Source organism: Lampetra planeri, chromosome 61 (genome assembly GCF_965212315.1).
Source record: "Lampetra planeri chromosome 61, kcLamPlan1.2.h2, whole genome shotgun sequence".
In the NCBI taxonomy this organism is placed as follows: domain Eukaryota; kingdom Metazoa; phylum Chordata; class Hyperoartia; order Petromyzontiformes; family Petromyzontidae; genus Lampetra; species Lampetra planeri.
Genome location: NC_136167.1, coordinates 64732 through 87270, shown reverse-complemented (window position 1 = coordinate 87270; position 22539 = coordinate 64732). Strand labels below are relative to the sequence as shown.

The 22539-nt window shown below is 50.2% G+C and overlaps 1 protein-coding gene across 1 annotated transcript in view; it reads right to left on the bottom strand.

Moving 5' to 3' along the window:
* Window positions 1-18536: 18536 nt before the first annotated feature.
* Window positions 18537-22539, bottom strand: part of LOC144736569 (pre-B-cell leukemia transcription factor 1-like) — a 63005-nt gene continuing 59002 nt past the window's right edge. Inside the window, exon 9 of the mRNA XM_078619124.1 lies at window positions 18537-20908. Coding sequence (XP_078475250.1) covers window positions 20828-20908 — 81 coding nt within the window. The 3' untranslated portion in view covers window positions 18537-20827. The remainder of the gene's footprint in view (window positions 20909-22539) is intronic.

The following is a 22539-nucleotide window of genomic DNA, read 5'->3' as shown; positions in this document are numbered from 1 at the left end:
GCCACCACCGCCACGTGAGCTTAACAATTCACCATTATCAAGGTCCCCGCGCTAAACGCTTTCAAGCACCCGGTTCAGTGATTCTGCACTTGCTCTATTACTATAGTACTATACCGCCTTCGACTTTTACGAACGACCGGGTGTTTAAGGTTAGCGATAAATTCGTATTATCTGGGCCGTGTAGCGAATGAAAAAATACAATTACTTTACTGTGCTAGTTGAAAATTTGTGTTATAATATTTACGTTTTTATTTTTTTTCGGGCCCCTTTAGAGCATCGCATGCTACAGGCCCCGCACATGACGATGATGATGATGCTGCTGCTGATGATGATGATGATGACGACGACGACGACGATGATGATGATGACGACGACGACGATGATGATGATGACAATGCTGCTGATGATGATGACGATGATGATGACAATGCTGCTGATGATGACGACGCTGACGCTGAAGACGATGCGTAATGAAGACGACGGGAATGACTCTGCCACTCACTCGCATCTCGGGCGAAATGCAAACTAGTCGACATGAAGACGGCGACTTTGAGGCCCTTTCAAATTGCCTTGGCGAAAATTGTCTCCGGCTAAATTGGCAACCGCGCGAAAGAACGGTGCCAAGTAGAGGCAAAGATCCCCCGCATAGCCTCAACAGACGGTGAGGGGCAAGTGCTGTTCATGAAGGCCGGGAAGCCACACTCGGTCGCCTTTGTCTCTCCCCAGTAGCGGTGCTTGAGCACCGCGTCAGGTACTCGTTTGAGGCAGAGTCGACCTAGGGGAGGCCCAAGGCCGGTTCGCATAAGCGTCACCGGTGTTGACCGTGAGCGGGAATCGAACCCGGGTGGCCGGGTTTGTAGCGCAGTGTGGCGCTAACCGCTACACCACCGCACACACACAACAACAACAACCGCCATTCGCCACTAAGTGGCGGTGACGTCACCACGACGCTTGTGCCAGGCCATGTACACGCAGTGACACACACACACACACACAGGGACACAGACACACACAGACACACAGACACACACACAGGGACACAGACACACAGACACAGTGACACACACACAGACACACACACACGCGGACAAGGACATTAACACACACAGACACACACGGACAAGACATTAACACACACAGACACACACACACACACAGTGACACACACACACACAGACACGTGACTGTCAAGAGCAAATTGTCTCATAATTACACTTCTTCAAACGGCAGTGACAGTGCCCCCGCAGGGGATGGCGTACGGGTCGGAGCTGTGTGACGAACACGGCGCGTAATTTGTTACAAATTACGCGTTAATGTCATTGCAATACATCACCGTGATTCTCGCCCATTCATCACTCACGTCCCGGGGAACGGTGGGACAAAAAAAAAAGAAAGTTGCAACACGGGGCAGGCGAACGTGACGTGTTCTCAATAAATAAATAACGTTTCGATTTAAAGCTTCTTTCGTGACTGCAGGGATTCATCTTCTTGGTTCTTTCGGTAAAGTCACGTAGAAGGGAAGTAATAAAATAATGAAAATTAATAAAATAATATAACATTTTTATTATGTTTTATTATTTTAAAATAATAAAAATAAAACATAATAAAATAATATAATATTTTTATTATGTTTTATTATTTTATTATGTTTTATTTTTATTATTTTATTACTTCCCTTCTACGTGACTTTACCGAAAGAACCAAGAAGACGCTTCAAATCGCTCTAAACTGTTGTCATTGTAGTGCGTATTTAATGTGGCGCTGCACTCTGATGTTGTAGGAGAAAACATTTATTAAAAAGTATATTTAATTAAGTAGAACGTGTTGTCTACATTTATTTAAAGTTGCGTAACATTTTGACGTGACCTCACATGTCTCAAACCCCGCCCCCTCCTCCCTCGTCACACATCGTCACAAATGTCTGACCCCCCCCGACCTCCTAGGTGCGTGACGTCATTTATGGGCGTCCCCTATACAATGGGTGTGACATCGTTAATGTAAGAAATATAACGCTGTTGTCATAGTCGGCGTCCACGTGACGATGATGACGATGGTGATGACGTCACGTGGGGGAGCTGTTGTCGTCATAGTCGAAGTCCACGTGATGATGATGACGATGGTGATGACGTCACGTGGGCGAGCTGGTGACGTCATAGTCATCGTCCACGTGATGACGATGACGATGGTGATGACGTCACGTGGGCCAGCTGCTGTCGTCATAGTCGGCGTCCACGTGATGATGATGACGATGGTGATGACGTCCCGTGGGCCAGCTGCTGTCGTCAAAGTCGGCGTCCACGTGATGATGATGACGATGGTGATAACGTCACGTGGGCGAGCTGGTGACGTCATAGTCGTAAATTCGGGTGGAGGGGGGGGAAGTAAGAAATCCGCGTGCGTACAGGGAGGGGGGCAGGGGTCAAAGGTTGACACATTTTTGCAGACCGACTCGATGGATGGGGCCCCTGGGGACCCCACGTGGGCACCCTTTTCAGAAGCAATCCCGACCAATCACAGACGACGGCGGCTCACCCCACGTGTGACGTCATCACCATCGTCATCATCATCACGTGGACGCCGACTATGACGACGGCAGCTCACCCACCTGTGACGTCATCACCGTCGTCATCGTCATCACGTGGATGACGATTATGACGTTATCAGCTCACCCACGTGACGTCATTACATCGTCATCATCATCACGTGGATGACGATTATGACGTCATCAGCTCACCCACGTGACGTCATCACCATCGTCATCATCATCACGTGGACGCCGACTATGACGTCATCAGCTCACCCACGTGACCTCATCACCATCGTCATCATCATCACGTGGACGCCGACTATGACGTCATCAGCTCACCCACGTGACCTCATCACCATCCGTCATCATCATCACGTGGACGACGATTATGACGTCATCAGCTCACCCACAAATGTTGATACTCCGACTGGTGCTCCTGCTGTTGTGGAGTGACTCATGCAGCCAGCTGTAGCTGCAGGGTTTGGTGGTACATGTTCTTTAAGTCGTTTATTGTGAAAATTCGGTCACAGTTCCTATGACCACTGCTGTTTCATTGCTTTCATGGCTTTATTTTGGTGATTTTTGAAAATTTTTCGGTTTGGCCATGTTTGTTTGTTGTAGTACAGAGTTAGACTGATGGCCTTAATCTAAGTTGTCTTGTGGTTGTTGTTGTTGTTGTTTGACTTGCATCCCACTGGGATTTTTGCACACAGCGTTGGTGTACGGTGCTTTTTCTGCAATATTTTGCTGTCTTTTCTTGGATTTTCTGTTTGCACTTAGTCACATATAGTCACTTTGCGATGTTTTCTTGTTCATGTTTTGTTTTTTTGTTTGTTGCGGTTGCACCCGATTCAAGAGCCGAATGGCTCACAGGGCTACACCTAATAAAAATGAAATGTCACCGACACATAACCGACATGTAACCGACATGGAACCGACATGGAACCAACATGGAACCAACATGTAACCGACATGTAACCAACTGCTTTTCCTGCTCTGCCCGTGAACTCAAATGCCCCAAAATGACTCAATCTCCCTTCAACCCCCTACGGCCTTTCGCTACGTTGGCGGTGCTGATTGTGGCTGGCCGTTTTGCCGCTTTTTTCTTTGGGGGGGGAGGAGGAGAGGAGAGGAGGGGGCTGAGCTCAGGAATTGTCCTCGGAAGGGAAAACCAGATCCCCGTGAGATTCTAGATTTGAAGCTTTCGTGACTGCAAGGATTCATATTCTTAGTTTTTTTTTCTTTCGGTAAAGTCACGTAGGTTAAAAGTAAAAATTAAGACGGAAGCTTGTGTTGCCTCCGAAACGTCGTGATTTTTTATTTTATTTTTATTTTACTTTCATTAATTTTAATTTTTTTACCTACGTGACTTTACCGAAAAAAAAAACCTAAGAATATGAATCCCCGCGAGATGTTTCGAGTTCTCCGATTTCTTGTTGTTGTGTGTGTGCGGGGGGGGGGGTCGACTTCTAATAACTAATTTAAATTAAAACATCTTCGTCTTTGATTTATCGCGGTAATCTGTCGCGGGGGTTGGGCGGCGATAATTCTCCGTTACAATGTTGCAATCGCGACATTTTATTTTGTTTACAATTATTTCCCGAGCAGAATTAACGGCGGGGACATGCGGGGCAATTTGTCAAAATCGCGTGATTATTCCAATTTTTGGAAACGCATTTTCATTTTTTTGTTAAGACATCGTTTTAACAACACTTGCTTGCGGCTCGGAGCGGCTAACGATGCACAATGGGAGTGGATGTTTGGATTTAAAAGGATAGAATGCTGATATTGTCGACGTCATCACCATCATCATCCGCAGCATCAGCAGCAGCAGCTACGGTTAATCCACTGCAAGATGAACATCTCTACTCTTTGCTTCTTTCGGTAAAGTCACGTAGATGAAAAATAGAAATTATAGTAAAAATAATAAAATGAAAATAACAAAATTTAATCGCGACGTTTCGGAGGCAACACAAGCTGCATTATCAGTGGTGTAGTAACGGCATCATCGGTTTGGTGTAGTAACGGCATTATCCTTGAGCGTAGTAACTACATTATCGGTGAGCGAAGTGACGGCATTATTGTTGGGCGTAATAACTATATTATCAGTGGTGTAGTAACTATATTATCAGTGGTGTAGTAACTACATTATCAGTGGTGTAGTAACTACATTATCAGTGGTGTAGTAACTACATTATCAGTGGTGTAGTAACTACATTATCAGTGGTGTAGTAACTACATTATCAGTGGCATAGTAACTACATTATCAGTGGTGTAGTAACTACATTATCAGTGGTGTAGTGACTACATTATCAGTGGCGTAGCAACTACATTATCAGTGGTGTAGTAACTACATTATCAGTGGCATAGTAACTACATTATCAGTGGTGTAGTAACTACATTATCAGTATTGTAGTAACGACATTATCAGTGGTGTAGTAACTACATTGTCAGTGGCGTAGTAACTACATTATCAGTGGCGTAGTAACTACATTATCAGTGGTGTAGTAACTACATTATCAGTGGTGTAGTGACTACATTATCAGTGGCGTAGCAACTACATTATCAGTGGTGTAGTAACTACATTATCAGTGGCATAGCAACTACATTATCAGTGGTGTAGTGACTACATTATCAGTGGTGTAGTAACTACATTATCAGTGGTGTAGTAACTACATTGTCAGTGGCGTAGTAACTACATTATCAGTGGCGTAGTAGCTACATTTGTGTTCAAGGCCTACTGAGGAAGATTACACGCCTCTCCGTGCCTCCGAGCGAAGGCTTGCGGTAAAGCCTCCTCGTTTTCCCCCTCCGATTTTGGAGGGAATATTCCAGACGGCAGGAGTGGGTCTCTCGCGTTCTCTCAGCTAGTTGGAATATCTGCTCCATAAGCCAGGGTCTCTGGGGAGGGTCTGGGCTGCGTACTCAACGCAGCCACAGAAGTTGGTTGAGCCACAGGCCTGAACCTCGCCAATTTCCCGTTGGCATCTGGATGAGGGGTGGGGGACGATGCCAACCCCCGGCTGCAAGAAATGATGAAATTCTCGCTTGCAACTTTCATCAGCTGGCTGCGACGCAAACACACAAACACAAGGGTGCATGCACACACGCACTTGTACAGACACAAACACAGACGCACACCTATAGGTGCACGCTGGCACACTGGTACACAGACATACTGACAACAACAACCGCCATTCGCCACTAAGTGGCGGTGACGACACCACGACGCTTGTGCCAGGCTATGTGCACCTTGAGGCCACGTGAAGTGTCGAACGCCCGCTGGCAGGAGGTCACGGGGTAGACCCAGCAGGTGCCACGGGTCGACTGACCGAGATGACCGAGATGACTGGCTGATGCACCACCTGTGCCCCCTACTGTGCCAACTTGCTGTGCTTTAGCCACCCGGCGCTCCGCTCGTTGTTGTGAGCGTCGCTACTCCGCCCTCCGTTGTTGTTGGAGGGCGACTGCCTCCAACTGCCCAGTAGCATCCTTCACGAGCCTCCTCCGCTGAGGCCGATCTTGACATACTTACAAACACACTGACACACATACCCACTGATAGACACACTGCTACACAGACCCACTGATAGACCCACTGATAGACACACTGCTACACAGACCCACTGATAGACACACTAATAGACAAACACTGCTAGACAGACACACTGCTAGACACACTGACAGACCCATTGATACACAGACACACTGACACACAGACCCACTGATGCACAGACACTGCTAGGTAGACCCGTTGATAGACACACTGATACACACAACCCAGACACAATGTAAAAACGCATCCACGCTAACACATCAGTCACTGTGAGGCGCATACGATTGGCTGAGAAGGCACCATGTGACCGCGAATACCCATGGGCGATTGGCTGAATTATTCAGTGAATTGGACAATTGAGTACAAATTGCCGCCATTTTATAATTGTTTACTTTGTTGTTGTGCGTGGGTTGCCAATGCCTCCATCCTAATTAACGATTCGTTAGGACGGCAATTAAAACCTGCCACGAATTAATAACGATGTTTTCTTTTGAAAAAAAAAACACACCCAACGAGGTTTTCTCCCTGGCTCCTCACCACGATCACTCAACCACAATCAACACCACCACAACCACCACCACCAAAGAGAAATATCTTCCCCATGTAGCCTTATTAGACTGTCGGGGCAAGTGATGTTAGCGAGTAGCACCTACGAAGGCCGGCACGGCACACGTGGGGCGTGGGTGGGTGGCCAGCACCACTCCCTGCCGCCTTTGTCTCCCCAACGGCGATGATAATTACACACCGCACCAACTACTCTTTCGAGGCTGAGTCGACCTAGCGGAGGCCCAGGACCGGTTCAGATAATCGCCACGTGGTGTTGGTGGCCGTGAGCGGGAATCGAACGCCGGACGCCGGGTTCGTAGCGCGGCGTAGCGCTAACCGCTGCACCACCGCTCCCTACCATCACCACCACCACCAAAACAGACATTTAATCTCGCACAATACTAACGAGATGCGAAATTAGAATTAATCTTAATTCCCCTTGTATGAGTGATAAACAACCGCTTAATGAGACGCTGCAAATAGCGTGGGATGATTATAATATATATGTTTTAAATCCGTTTCTCGAATGATCTACACAACAGCTTACGTGAAAGACACGCTGGGGAAAACGCTCCAATTGCAACGCGGTCCGAAGGATTGTTTTACATCGGGACATCGACACGGCCCAGCGGCACCGCTGAGCTCGCGGTTTGGCATCAAGGCTCCACGTCCCCACGTGCAGGCCAGGCGCTGAGTCAACCCTTTGTGCTGCACGGGGTTAGCTGCCGCTGGGGGTGCCCCCTTTCGAATGCTGTTGAGACGCGAGAGAGGTGGGCAAGGTGCCCATCGACTCTTCGTTTCAAGTTTCAAGTTCATGTATTAGGTATAGCCCTGTGAGCCATTCGGCTCTTGAATCGGGCGCAACCGCAACAAACAGAAAACAAAAACATGAACAAGAAAACATCTTAAAGTGACTATGCGCAAACAGAAAATCCAAGAAAAGACCGCAAAATATTGCAGAAAAATCACCATACACCAACGCTGTGTGCAAAAATCCCAATGGGATGCAAGTCAAACAACAACAACAACCACAAGACAACTTGGATTAAGGCCATCAGTCTAACTCTGTACTACAACAAAAAAACATGGCCAAACCGAAAAACTTTTCGAAAATCACCAAAATAAAGCCATAAAAGCAATGAAACAGCAGTGATCATAGGAACTGTGACCGAATTTTCACAATAAACGACTTAAAGAACATGTACCACCAAACCCTGCAGCCATAGCTGGCTGCATGAGTCACTCCACGACAGCAGGAGCATCAGTCGGAGTATCAACATTTTTCAATGCACCTTTAAGATCAGCACACTAAATCAAAATACAGATCATACTTTGCAGCGATCATCCGGAGCGAAACATTTGATTTTAGGCCACTAAATTGCAGTGGCAGCTATGGGTGTACAACTCCTCTAGAGCAGTTTTGAGTGAAGATCTCACAGGTAGTGACTCAAGTTGCAGTTTATTGGCATTTGCATTCCAGACCCTGGGGGCATCAATAGCAAAGGCCCTTCCTCCAATATGCTGTTGAGGCGCGAGAGAGGTGGGCAAGGTGCCCATCGATTCTTCGTCGTCAATAAACGCGCAAACAAAACAACGAAAAAAAATTAACCCGTAAAAACAAAGTTTTTCACTATAAATTCTTTATATGCGTGTTCAATGGGCCACAACCCAGCCCACATTGGTCTTTGAAACTGGTGGCTAGAGTCCTCTCGTCCTCTGGCTTGAGATGGCTGCCACCTATGGGTCAGATGATTGCCTGCCACCATTAAGCAATTGGTAATTAAATATACATTTTTTTACCTAAAAAATTTAAAATTTTGGAAAAAAAATTTCACGAAAATAAATTGTCACGCACAACGAGTCTGTGTGCAAAATGTCAGCTCGATTAGATCACGGGAAGTGGGTTAAAACACGACCGAAAGATTTGCACGGTCGTAAGCGCGCAAGCAAGCAAGCGAACTTAATATAAAGGATTTTTAAAAACACAATCACCGATGGCGGGTTGAGGTGAGGGTCAAACCGGGGCTGGTCACGAGCACATTGGCCAAGTATGGGGGAAACTCGCAGCTCTCTCCACAACTGCTCCATCACCGATGACGAGCTCCCTGGTGACCGCCACTTAGTGGCGGATTGTGGTTGTTGTGTTGTTGTATGAGTCCTGTTCTTTTGCTATGTGTGCAATGTCATGGTGATTGTGATGATTACGAGTGTTACTTGAAAACACATTCCTGCGGAGGCAGCTAGTAGGAACGTTGGGTTGCTCGGTCAATGGCCTGCAGGGTCAACGGCGGCGTGGTGTATTCCGCAAATATGGCCGACTGTGAGGGCGGGCACAAGCCGGCGTGAGTAGGTGAAACGTTGAGTTTTATAAGGGCACCACGGGGTGAACAGCCCCTCCCCTCCCCACCCAGCCCCACCCCTCCCACCCCCCACCCAGCCCCAGGCCCCTCCCCACCCAGCCCCTCCCCACCCACCCCTCTCTACCCAGCCCCATCCCTCCCATTTTTGGATGCACGACGGACGGACACAACAATCCCCTGTGGGCTGGTGGAACCAGGTGGTTCCTACCAGTATGTGTTGTTTGCAAAGGGAACACTGTTTTACCAGAGGCGTTTCTATTCCTCGTTTTGCAATATTTTATCGATTCGTATTCTTCACTCTGGATGCACCATTTTGCAAAATGTTTCTCTAATCTTAATGTTCACTTTAGCTAAATATTGAATTCATAATTAAGCAATACATTGTAATTTTTTTACATTTTTTTACTTTTTTCATTGCTGTATTTATTGTATTTGTCAATATTTATGCAACCTATCGCAAACATTGTTTTTAATTTGACAGTTTTTTTTGCTTCTTAGCTCACAGGGCAATTCTAAATAAACTGTTCAGCTGTGTGCGAGGAGCGGTGGTGCAGCGGTTAGCGCTACGCTGCGCTACGAACCCGGCGACCCGAGTTCGATTCCCGCTCACGGCCAACGTCATCAGTGACGATTATCTGAACCGGTTCTGGGCCTCCCCCTAGGTCGACTCAGCCTCAAACGAGTACCTGGTGCGGTGTGTAGAAATCGCAACTGGGGAGACAAAGGCGGCCGGGCGTGATGCTGGCCACCCACCCCCTCGTGTACCACAGTGCCGGTAGCCATCAACACTTACTTTAACATTTTATCTACTAAATTACACCTTGCCATATTTGCTACATGTTAGCCTATTTGTATTTTTGTATTTTAAGATTGTATATTACGGCTAATTTACATTTTATATTGTATACTTATTCAAAATTTGACATACTTTAGCCCCTTAGTATTAGTTAGACTTTGTAACTTCAGTATAGTTAGACTGTATACCACTTAAATTTCGATTTAAAGCTTTCGTGACTGCAGGGATTCATCTTCTTGGTTCTTTCGGTAAAGTCACGTAGAAGGGAAGTAATAAAATAATAAAAATCTGTTATTACTTCCCTTCTACGTGACTTTACCGAAAGAACCAAGAAGATGTATACCACTTATTTAAGTTTTAAGATTCCTACATGTTGATTGTATGCACCTTCCTGCCATAGTAAATTCCTTGTCTGTGCGAACTTTCATGGCGAATAAACCCCTTTCTCATTCTGATTGTGCTACTCGCTAACAGCATTTGCCCCCGAAAGTTCTGTTAGTGGCTACAGCGAGAAATGACAAGACAGCGAAGACGCGTGGATAAGCATTTGAAGACTCAGTTTATTATAATTATTAAGAGGTAGTATGTGAACAACAATGGATATTCACAAAGTATAATATTTCTGTTGGTTTTCTTCTCTTTATTTTTAAAGATGAGATATCATTTCTGAGGTAAATTTCTTTTTTTTTTTAAACCTTTTACTTTTAATCATCATCATCAATTTGTCGTCGTTTGACTTCCTTCACAAATGAGTATAAAAAAAACCGATTTCAGCTACAACCCCGCCGATGATTTTCATTCCCTCACCTCCACCACCACCACCACCACCTCATCCCCCCTCCACCACCACCACCACCTCATTCCCCCACCTCCACCACCACAACCACCATCTCTTCCTAACAATATGTACAGGAACACTGGGCGATATCTGACGCAAAGGGAAAGGGGGGAGAGAACCCGCGCGAGGTACAAGTACCGAAATGTCAAATCGGCGGCACTTGCTTCTAACTGTCTCGGCTATTCAAATCAGTTGTTGACGTGTGGCGCGAGAGGAGATGACAAGACGCCCACCATTGTAATTCTCGATTCGTCATTGATTTTGTTGTTTGTATGTTTGTTGTTGTTTGTTGTTGTTTGTTGTCGCCGGGTGGTAGGTAGGTAAGGTGGGGGGGGGGCGGGGGTGGGGTGGTTTCCCCCCTCCCCCCCCCCGGCGTAACCACGTGACCGCGTTCCCACGTGACCACGTAACCACGTGACCGCGTTCCCACGTGACCGCGTAACCACGTGACCGCGTTCCCACGTGGCCGCGTTCGTGGCCGTCGAATCTTGCGAACGGCAAGTTCATCGTCGCGCGCACGATCGTGAAATTGCGTGGACGCATCGGCCGAATGGTTGGCGAGCGAGCTCATACGGTCGGTCATCGGCGCGACAATTTTTTACTTTGCTTGGCTGCGTTTGGGCGGGTGGAGGGTTATTAACGACGCGAAAAACTTTGGTCCCGATCGTTATCGTCGTCGTCATTGTCGCCATCGTCATCATTATAAGCGTTGTTGTCATCGTCGTCGTCATCGTCATCGCAACAACAACAATTACGAATCGTATTCGGTCGCGTCAAGGAAACCTACACACAAATAAACTCCTTAAAAAAAGTTTTTTAAAAAACAACGGTTTTATTAACAACTTCGTTCAACTCACCGTCGAGAAGTACGTCAATGGCGCCTGAGACAATCGGCGCCTGATTCTTGTGCGAGGCGATTCCACAGTTTAGGGACCGCGGCGTTTTTGACCTACACAAAAATCTATCATTAATAAGCCTAGATTTGAAGCTTTCGTGACTGCAAGGATTCATACTGTTAGGTTTTTTTCGGTAAAGTCACATAGTTTACCTACGTGACTTTACCGAAAAAACCTAAGAGTATGAATGAATAAGCCGTCGATACAAAAATTGCAATTGCTTGAAAGGAGGCAATTACTTGATGAATTAATGCCGATTTGCATACAGACATGCATCGTCACCGGATCTGAGTACGCGTGCAAAATTTGGAATTGATTTGACAACAGGAAGTAGACTAACTTTTGATTACAAGATTTGACCACGACAAACACGAGTGAAGTTAAATAAAACCGTTGAAAAAACGCTCAGGACACGAGACATCACTTGTTATTAGTGTTGTTGTTGTGGTTGTTGTTTTTTTTTAAATCCATCTCCTACAATAACAAACATGCGTTTTGTACACATTTAAGTAGAAAATTTAAACCGAAATTAATTTCCCACAGCGACTACAACAAGCCTCGCTGGACATGCGAGAATAAAACTCGAAAAATTATTCCACTCTTACAGCTGATATCGAACCCTGTAAGTTTTATGTTTATATAGTTTTCGATTCGAACGAAGGGGAAATCTGCAAGCTCGGGTCGATCAGCATCGTCGACGAAATCATCGTCAGCAGAGTCGAAATCGTCGTCAGCAGAGTCGAAATCATCGTCGCCAGAGTCGAAATCATCATAGGCAGAGAGACGAAATCATCGTCGGCAGAGAAGAAATCATCATCAACAGTCAAAATAATCGTCGATTGAATCGAAATCATCGTCAGGAAAGTCGAAATCATCGTCGCCAGAGTCGAAATCATCGTTGACGAAATCATCGTCGCCAGTTGAAATCATCATCGCCAGAGACAAAATCATCATCGCCAGAGTCGAAATCATCATTGACGAAATCATCGTCGCCAGTCAAAATCATCATCGCCAGAGACAAAACCATCATTACCAGAGTCGAAATCATCATCAGCAAAGTCGAAATCATCATCGCCAGAGTCGAAATCATCATTGGCAGAGACGAAATCATCGTCACCAGAGTCGAAATCATCGTGGACGAAATCATCGTCGCCAGAGTCGAAATCATCATCGGCAGAGACGAAATCATCATCAGGAGTGTCGAAATCATCGTTGACGAAATCATCGTCACCAGTCGAAATCATCATTGCCAGAGACAAAACCATCATCGCCAGAGTCGAAATCATTGTCAGGAGAGTCGAAATCATTTTTGACGAAATCATCGTCGCCAGTCGAAATCATCGTCGCCAGAGTCGAAATCATCATCGCCAGAGACGAAATCATCATCGCCAGAGACGAAATCATAATCGCCAGAGACGAAATCATCATCGCCAGAGTCGAAATCATCGTCGCCAGAGTCGAAATCATCGTCGCCAGAGACGAAATCATCGTCGCCAGAGTCGAAATCATCATTGCCAGAGACGAAATCATCGTCGCCAGAGTCGAAATCATCATCGCCAGAGTCGAAATCATCATCGCCAGAGACGAAATCATCATTGGCAGAGACGAAATCATCGTCGGCAGAGACGAAATCATCATTGCCAGAGACGAAATCATCGTCGGCAGAGTCGAAATCATCATCGGCAGAGACGAAATCATCATTGGCAGAGACGAAATCATCGTCGGCAGAGACGAAATCATCATTGCCAGAGACGAAATCATCGTCGGCAGAGTCGAAATCATCATCGCCAGAGACGAAATCATCATTGGCAGAGACGAAATCATCGTCGGCAGAGACGAAATCATCATTGCCAGAGTCGAAATCATCATCGGCAGAGTCGAAATCATCATCGGCAGAGTCGAAATCATCATCGCCAGAGTCGAAATCATCATCGCCAGAGACGAAATCATCATCGCCAGAGTCGAAATCATGGTCGCCAGAGACGAAATCATCGTCGCCAGAGTCGAAATCATCATTGGCAGAGTCGAAATCATCATCGCCAGAGTCGAAATCATCGTCGCCGGAGTCGAAATCATCATTGGCAGAGTCGAAATCATCATCGCCAGAGTCGAAATCATCATCGCCAGAGACGAAATCATCATTGCCAGAGACGAAATCATCGTCGCCAGAGTCGAAATCATCATTGGCAGAGTCGAAATCATCATCGCCAGAGTCGAAATCATCATCGCCAGAGACGAAATCATCATCGCCAGAGTCGAAATCATCATCGCCAGAGACGAAATCATCGTCGCCAGAGTCGAAATCATCGTCAGCAGTCGTCGTCGTGCCCACGAACGACCGCTTTGTCTCCACGTGCCCCGCCCCCACCCCTGCTTGGCTGACGCGGACAATTGTAGATCGTAAACGGGCCAATCGAATCGTGCCGCCGACGTCACGTGGCGGACTGGACGGGCCGCCGTGATTGGCTCGACGCTCTCTCTCTCTTCCCGCTCTCTCTAACAGCCCGTGATCTCTCTTTTTCCGCGCTCTCTCTTCCCGCTGTCTCTTCCTGTTCTCTCTCTCTCACTTCCCACGTTATCTCTCCGCACTCTCTCCCTTCCCGCTCTCGCTCTCTTCCCACGCTAGTTGCTCGCAACCGGTGTGCAAGGCAAGGGGGGGGGGGGGGCGACATCGGGTCCAGTTGTGTGCAACCGATCGCTCGGGGTGTCGGCCCGACTTCAGCATCGGTGTGAGAATGAAAGTGGAGAATTACTTTAAACCCCGTGGTGGGCTCGCGGATTTTTCTCCGCAGGTCCTCCGGTTTATCCCCCCTGCTGTAAAATTTGACGCGGCGACTACGACGACGACGACGACGACGACGATGACGACGACGATGACGACGACGACGATGATGATGACGACGATGACGACGACAATGATGACGACGATGACGATGATGATGACGATGATGACGACGACTACGACGATGACGACGACGATGATTATGAAGCCAACTTCGTAGAGCTATCGTTTGTGGTGACCACGTCGCTTCTGAAAATGAGCTCCGCACAGCTCAGTGGGACCTTCACCTGGTTAAAATAAAAACCAAGATTTCGTTTAGCTGTAATCACAGGGCCGTGAGAATTACTCTCAGTTGCGCAAACGTTGTCTCTGTTGCGAGCCACCGGTTGCGGAGGAGACCGCACCCGAGCAATCAGTTGCGCGCAACTCGGTTGCACGCAGCCTGAGCAATCAGACGCGTGCAACTCAGTTGCACGCGACTGAGGCACTGCCAATTGATGACAATGTGTTCTTGAACTCACGACTGACCATAACCACACCACGTAGATTTTTTTGAAAAACATTTAAAATGTTTCGTCCCCCAAAAACAATTGCAAAGTTGCACTTTAAATCACCTAGTCTCCTCAATCCTGTCCGCAACGTGAAACAGTTAAACATTTTCTATTTGGTGTTTGAACGTCTTAACACCTGCTTTATTGCCACGAAGGCTAAAACACCTATTCTTCTATTTTTGTTCGTAGGTGAGTAGGTGAAAATTTTCCTGTCGGCAAAACGCCGGTCGCACGGACCGGGGCGCGAAATCGACGAAACCCGATGCATTGTTGGAAAACCAAAACACCCAACCACGTCGCTAGTTAGGTGGGGGGGGGGGGGCTTCCTGTAGGTAGACTCAGCATAAAATCAACAACAGTCCGACCGACAAATCCAGCTTCCTCTAATGTAATTTTCCTCTATAATACATTTGCATTTACATCTTTTGCCGCCGCTCAGCCGTGGGCAGTCAAAGCCGTCAAGATTATTTTCACGGTTAAACAAACGAGTAGACGAACAAACGACCGACCGAACCGAACCCCAGGGACCCCGCGTCTCCCTCGCCCCCCTCCGCCAAAAAAACGGAGCGACCGGTTTTCCCCGCAACCCAGAAAACAAAAACCGCGAAGATTTAAAAAAAACAACCACCACCACCACCACCGCCGCCACCGCCACCACCACCACCACCACCGCCACCGCCACCACCACCACCGCCACCGCCACCACCACCACTACCACCGCCACCACCGCCACCAAACTCCACCGGCCCACAACGACCGCCCCCGGTTTCGTCCACCACCTCTGAGCGAGCAGAGAGAGAGAGGTTCTACATGGCGCGGTTTTACCCTTTTTGCCGCCCATCGCGGCCATGCCGGGCTATATTTTTATTTTTATTTTTTAACCGACGAACTTTGTCCATCGTCGAACGAGAGCAATCCCGGTCCTTCGTTGGTGGGGGGGTGGAGGTGGGGGGGTGGAGGTGGGGGGGTGGAGGTGGGGGGGTGGAGGTGGGGGGTGGAGGTGGGGGGGTGGAGGTGGGGGGTGAGGGTGGATGGGGTGAGGGTGGGGGGGAGGAGGAAGGGGGGCGGTGGTGGTGGTGGTTGGGGGGGGGGGCATCGTCCGGTCACGGAAGCTCCCCGTCAAACGCCTTCGGTTTTTTGTTTTTGGAATTCGCCAACTCGACGTTTCGCGCCGCCGACACGTCAAGCCGACCGCGCTGCTCACAATCGGAGGGTGGGCGCGAGGGAAGGAGAGGGTTGTACAATTTTGATTGACAGCGGCCGGCGGTCAATCAAAGTCGAGGACGATTCAGAGGCGCGGGGGGGGGGTTTCAATCAATCAATCAAAAAACCAACCGCGGGCGAAGGAGCTGGCGAGCGCGGGGTCGCGGGGTCACCGAATCGCGCCAAAAAATTAACCAAAATTCTCCGCTGATCCTACAACGGGGGATGTTGTCGTTCGATCGTTTGTTGTTGTTGTTGTCATCGTTGTTGTTGTTGTCGTTGTTGTTGTTGACACATCCGCGACGACGAGCCGTGGTGCTCCTTCCCATCCTCCTCCGTCATCTTCCGTCTTTCGCAAACGGCCACGCGACATAGAAAAAGTTCAAAATGAAAAAAAACCCAAAAATAAACCATAACCAAGTCCACGCCGCTTGCCTCGAGAGCGCGACGCCGATCGATAAACAAATTGTTGTTGTTGTTGTCGAGCCGGCACCACCGCTCGCAAGTCGTCGACCGCGCTTGCGATCGGTGGAGGGGGGGCGGTTGCGCAACCGGTTGCCGCCTTTCGAGCGACGGTTGCGTGAAACCGATTTCTCGGGCGTTGACCCCCCACCCCCCCCCCCCCCCGGGGTTGAACGGAATATGATTATATATAATATATCTTATTAGTTGCACGCCGGACAACACTAACGCATCCGCGCTCAAACTAAATTGTTCCCGAGCAAGCGACTGTCCTTACAATTGGATAGTTTATTGTTTATTATTTCTTCTTCTTATATATTTTGTCTTCCGAAGTTACAGATGCGGCGTGTTGAGTCTATGGGCAGTGTTGAGTCTATGGGTAGTGTTGAGTCTATGGGTAGTGTTGAGTCTGTGGGTAGTGTTGAGTCTATGGGTAGTGTTGAGTCGATGGGCAGTGTTGAGTCTATGGGTAGTGTTGAGTCTATGGGCAGTGTTGAGTCTATGGGCAGTGCTGAGTCTATGGGCAGTGTTGAGTCTATGGGCAGTGTTGAGTCTATGGGCAGTGTTGAGTCTATGGGCAGTGTTGAGTCTATGGGCTGTGTTGAGTCTATGGGCAGTGTTGAGTCTATGGGCAGTGTTGAGTCTATGGGCAGTGTTGAGTCTATGGTGCAGTGTTGAGTCTATGGGCAGTGTTGAGTCTATGGGCAGTGTTGAGTCTATGGGCAGTGTTGAGTCTATGGGCAGTGTTGAGTCTATGGGTAGTGTTGAGTCTATGGGCAGTGTTGAGTCTATGGGCAGTGTTATTCTATGGGCAGTGTTGAGTCTATGGGCAGTGTTGAGTCTATGGGCAGTGTTGAGTCTATGGTGCAGTGTTGAGTCTATGGGCAGTGTTGAGTCTATGGGCAGTGTTGAGTCTATGGGCAGTGTTGAGTCTATGGGTAGTGTTGAGTCTATGGGCAGTGTTGAGTCTATGGGCAGTGTTGAGTCTATGGGCAGTGTTGAGTCTATGGGCAGTGCTGAGTCTATGGGCAGTGCTGAGTCTATGGGCAGTGTTGAGTCTATGGGCAGTGTTGAGTTTATGGGTAGTGTTGAGTCTATGGGCAGTGTTGAGTCTATGGGCAGTGTTGAGTCTATGGGTAATGTTGAGTCTATGGGCAGTGTTGAGTCTATGGGCAGTGTTGAGTCTATGGGCAGTGTTGAGTTTATGGGCAGTATTTATGTATGTGAGTGCATGTTGAACTTCTTTCGCACCGTACGTAGCCAACCGTGCCTATCGGAGGTGCGATCATGGTCTTGGTTTTCCTGCCAGATCGGTCTTGGGAAACCTTTGTCTCCCCAGGACATTACAAGTTGCGTAATTGTGTAACAATGAAAAAATTAAAAGTTGTACGGAGATTTGCGGGTGGTGGAGCGGCCCAGCGGAAGCCGCGCGATCGCCAATCGGTTCAAAGGTGCCGCGGTTCGTGCCCGGTGGGCTGCCCTGGTTAATACCGCAGTGCGGGAATAAAACGTGATGATTATAATGTGCCCCGCCGCCGCTATGCGCCGTGTGCGTTTCGCTCAAAGCGGACGTTGAAAAGTACCCGTGAGGTGGTTCACCCTCTCCCGTGTTACGAGACACAGCGTGTGGGTGGGTGTGGGTGGGTGTGCGTGGGTGTAGATGGGTGTGGGTGAGTGTGGGTGAGTGTGTGTGAGTGTGGGTGAATGTGTGTGAGTGTGTGAGTGTGAGTGTGGGTGAGTGTTGGTGAATGTGGGTGAGTGTGGGTGAGTGTGTGAGCGTGAGTGTGGGTGAGTGTTGGTGAATGTGGGTGAGTGTGGGTGAGTGTGTGAGCGTGAGTGTGGGTGAGTGTTGGTGAGTGTGGGTGAGTGTGGGTGAGTGTGTGAGCGTGAGTGTGGGTGAGTGTGGGTGAGTGTGGGTGAGTGTGGGTGAGTGTTGGTGAGTGTGGGTGAGTGTGGGTGAGTGTGTGAGCGTGAGTGTGGGTGAGTGTGGGTGAGTGTGGGTGAGTGTGGGTGAGTGTTGGTGAGTGTGGGTGAGTGTGTGAGCGTGAGTGTGGGTGAGTGTGGGTGAGTGTGGGTGAGTGTTGGTGAATGTGGGTGAGTGTGTGCGAGTGGGGCGTGAGTGTGGGTGAGTGTTGGTGAGTGTGGGCGTGAGTGTGGGTGAGTGTGTAAGCGTGAGTGTGCGAGTGTGGGCGTGAGTGTGGGTGAGTGTGGGGGAGTGTGTGAGTGTGGGTGAGTGTTGGTGAGTGTGGGTCAGTGTGGGTGAGTGTGTGAGCGTGAGTGTGGGTGAGTGTTGGTGAGTGTGGGTGAGTGTGGGTGAGTGTGGGTGAGTGTGTGAGCGTGAGTGTGGGTGAGTGTTGGTGAGTGTGGGTGAGTGTGTGAGCGTGAATGTGGGTGAGTGTTGGTGAGTGTGGGTGAGTGTGGGTGAGTGTGTGAGCGTGAGTGTGGGTGTAAGTGTGGTGAGTGTGGGTGAGTGTGGGTGAGTGTGTGCGAGTGTGGGCGTGAGTGTGGGTGAGTGTTGGTGAGTGTGGGTGAGTGTGGGTGAGTGTGTAAGCGTGAGTGTGCGAGTGTGGGCGTGAGTGTGGGCGTGAGTGTGGGTGAGTGTGGGTGAGTGTGTGAGTGTGGGTGAGTGTTGGTGAGTGTGGGTCAGTGTGGGTGAGTGTGTGAGCGTGAGTGTGGGCGTGAGTGTGGGTGAGTGTGGGTGAGTGTTGGTGAGTGTGGGTGAGTGTGTGAGCGTGAGTGTGGGTGAGTGTTGGTGAGTGTGGGTGAGTGTGGGTGAGTGTGTGAGCGTGAGTGTGGGTGAGTGTGGGTGAGTGTGTGAGCGTGAGTGTGGGTGTGAGTGTGGGTGAGTGTGGGTGAGTGTGGGTGAGTGTGGGTAGAGTGTGGGCGTGAGCCTGAGTGAGTTACTAGTTGGCTATGTCGGGTGGTGGCGGGTTTAACGACACATTTATCTATTTACGCGATCTAACCCGCAAAACCTGCATTACGGATGATATTGGTCGCGAAAGCCTCCAACGTGTTAAACTGGAACGGGGGGAAAGGTTGCCAAAGAGGCATCTCCCTCGCGAAGTCACGCGCCCGGCACACCACATCGAGTGAATCCCTCCTCCCCACCCTCTTCCCAGGCGCTCAGCGACGATCGACAAATCCACGCGGCCGCGAATCCGCTCCGCGCTCTAAACCGGCGAGCTGGAAAACCAAAAAAAAAACCGCATCGTTTGAAAAGTGAAGCCCTCGTTGAAACGGGACAGGCGGCTGTACAACGGAGGTCGTGGAGCCGGCGGTGGTCGTAGGTTTGAGTCGCTTGCCGTGGTTCCGCTGGCTGTTGACACGCACGGTGGAGTCACAGGCCCAGGCCGTGGTGATAGTCCAGTCCCAGCGCGTGGAGTTAACGACCGGGGCTGGGAGTCGCGAAGTGGACTCAAGTCGTGGACCGGATTCAGAAGTCGTGGACTGGATTCAGAGTCATGGACCAGACTAAAAAGTCGTGGACTAGATTCAGAGTCATGGACCGGACTAAAAGTCGTGGACTGGATTCAGAATCATGGACCGGACTCGGAGTCGTGGACCGGATTAAGAGTCAGGGACTGGACTGAAAGTCGTGGATCGGACTCCGATTCATGGACTGGACTAAGAGTTTTGGCGTGGACTGAGAGTCATGGACCGGACTGGGTTTCATGCAGCAGACTGAGAGTCATGGAGCGGATTAGGAGTCATAGAGTGGACTACGAATCATGGACTGGACTAGAAGTCATGGATCGGACTAAGAAACATGGACCGGACTAACAGTCGTGGACCGGACTAAGAGACAAGGACCGGACTCGATCAACTTCACATATGTGAGCCATCGTCAACGGAAACAAAAACACACACACACACACAAAACACAAACCACTGATATTCCCGTCGCTGAACTCGTGAACGAAATGAACGGTGGCGAGACGTCGCCAGTGAGACACACGCGCTCGCGAACACGTACGCGCAAACACGTGCTCGCAAACACGTGCTCGCGAACACGTGCTCGCGAACACGCGCACGCAAACACGTGCTCGCAAACACGTACGCGCAAACACGTGCTCGCGAACACGTACGCGCGAACACGTACGCGCAAACACGTGCTCGCGAACACGTGCTCGCGAACACGCGCGCGCAAACACGTACTCGCAAACACGTACGCGCAAACACGTGCTCGCGAACACGCGCTTGCAAACACGTACGCGCAAACACGTGCTCGCGAACACGCACGCGCAAACACGTACGCGACCGCACGCGCGCACGACCGCACGCGGTTCCGCGAGAGAGCGGCGACGGCGCTAATTGGAGGTGTCAGAGTGGACGCTGCCGGGGCCGTCGGCCGGAGACGGCGTTGTGGCCTCCTGCCAGCGACCGTTCGTCTGCAACGAGAGAGAGAAGGGGGGGGAGAGAGGGAGAGAGAGCGCAAACGACGTCATCGGCCGAGCGTCGCTGGTGTCGTGGACGGGCGCTCGCTAACAAACGAACCACGTGACGGTGGACGGGCGCTCGCTAACAAACGAACCACGCGACGGTGGACGGGCGCTCGCTAACAAACGAACCACACGACGGTGGACGGGCGCTCGCTAACAAACGAACCACGTGACGGTGGACGGGCGCTCGCTAACAAACGAACCACGTGACGGTGGACGGGCGCTCGCTAACAAACGAACCACGTGACGGTGGACGGGCGCTCGCTAACAAACGAACCACGCGACGGTGGACGGGCGCTCGCTAACAAACAAACCACGCGACAGTGGACGGGTGCTCGCTAACAAACGAACCACGTGACGGTGGACGGGCGCTCGCTAACAAACGAACCACGTGACGGTGGACGGGCGCTCGCTAACAAACGAACCACGTGACGGTGGACGGGCGCTCGCTAACAAACGAACCACGCGACGGTGGACGGGCGCTCGCTAACAAACGAACCACGTGACGGTGGACGGGCGCTCGCTAACAAACGAACCACGTGACGGTGGACGGGCGCTCGCTAACAAACGAACCACGTGACGGTGGACGGGCGCTCGCTAACAAACGAACCACGTGACGGTGGACGGGCGCTCGCTAACAAACGAACCACGTGACGGTGGACGGGCGCTCGCTAACAAACGAACCACGCGACGGTGGACGGGCGCTCGCTAACAAACGAACCACGTGACGGTGGACGGGCGCTCGCTAACAAACGAACCACCGGACTGTGGACGGGCGCTCGCTAACAAACGAACCACGTGACAGTGGACGGGCGCTCGCTAACAAACGAACCACGTGACGGTGGACGGGCGCTCGCTAACAAACGAACCACGCGACGGTGGACGGGCGCTCGCTAACAAACGAACCACACGACGGTGGACGGGCGCTCGCTAACAAACGAACCACGTGACGGTGGACAGGCGCTCGCTAACAAACGAATCACGTGACGGTGGACGGGCGCTCGCTAACAAACGAACCACGTGACGGTGGACGGGCGCTTGCTAACAAACGAACCACGTGACAGTGGACGGGCGCTCGCTAACAAACGAACCACGTGACAGTGGACGGGCGCTCGCTAACAAACGAACCACGTGACAGTGGACGGGCGCTCGCTAACAAACGAACCACGTGACGGTGGACGGGCGCTTGCTAACAAACGAACCACGCGATGGTGGACGGGCGCTCGCTAACAAACGAACCACGTGACAGTGGACGGGCGCTCGCTAACAAACGAACCACGCGATGGTGGACGGGCGCTCGCTAACAAACGAACCACGTGACGGTGGACGGGCGCTTGCTAACAAACGAACCACGCGATGGTGGACGGGCGCTTGCTAACAAACGAACCACGTGACAGTGGACGGGCGCTCGCTAACAAACGAACCACGTGACGGTGGACAGGCGCTTGCTAACAAACGAACCACGTGACGGTGGACGGGCGCTCGCTAACAAACGAACCACGTGACGGTGGACGGGCGCTCGCTAACAAACGATCCGTGCGACGATTCATCGGCGCCGCCATCGCCGTCTCCCACGGTCT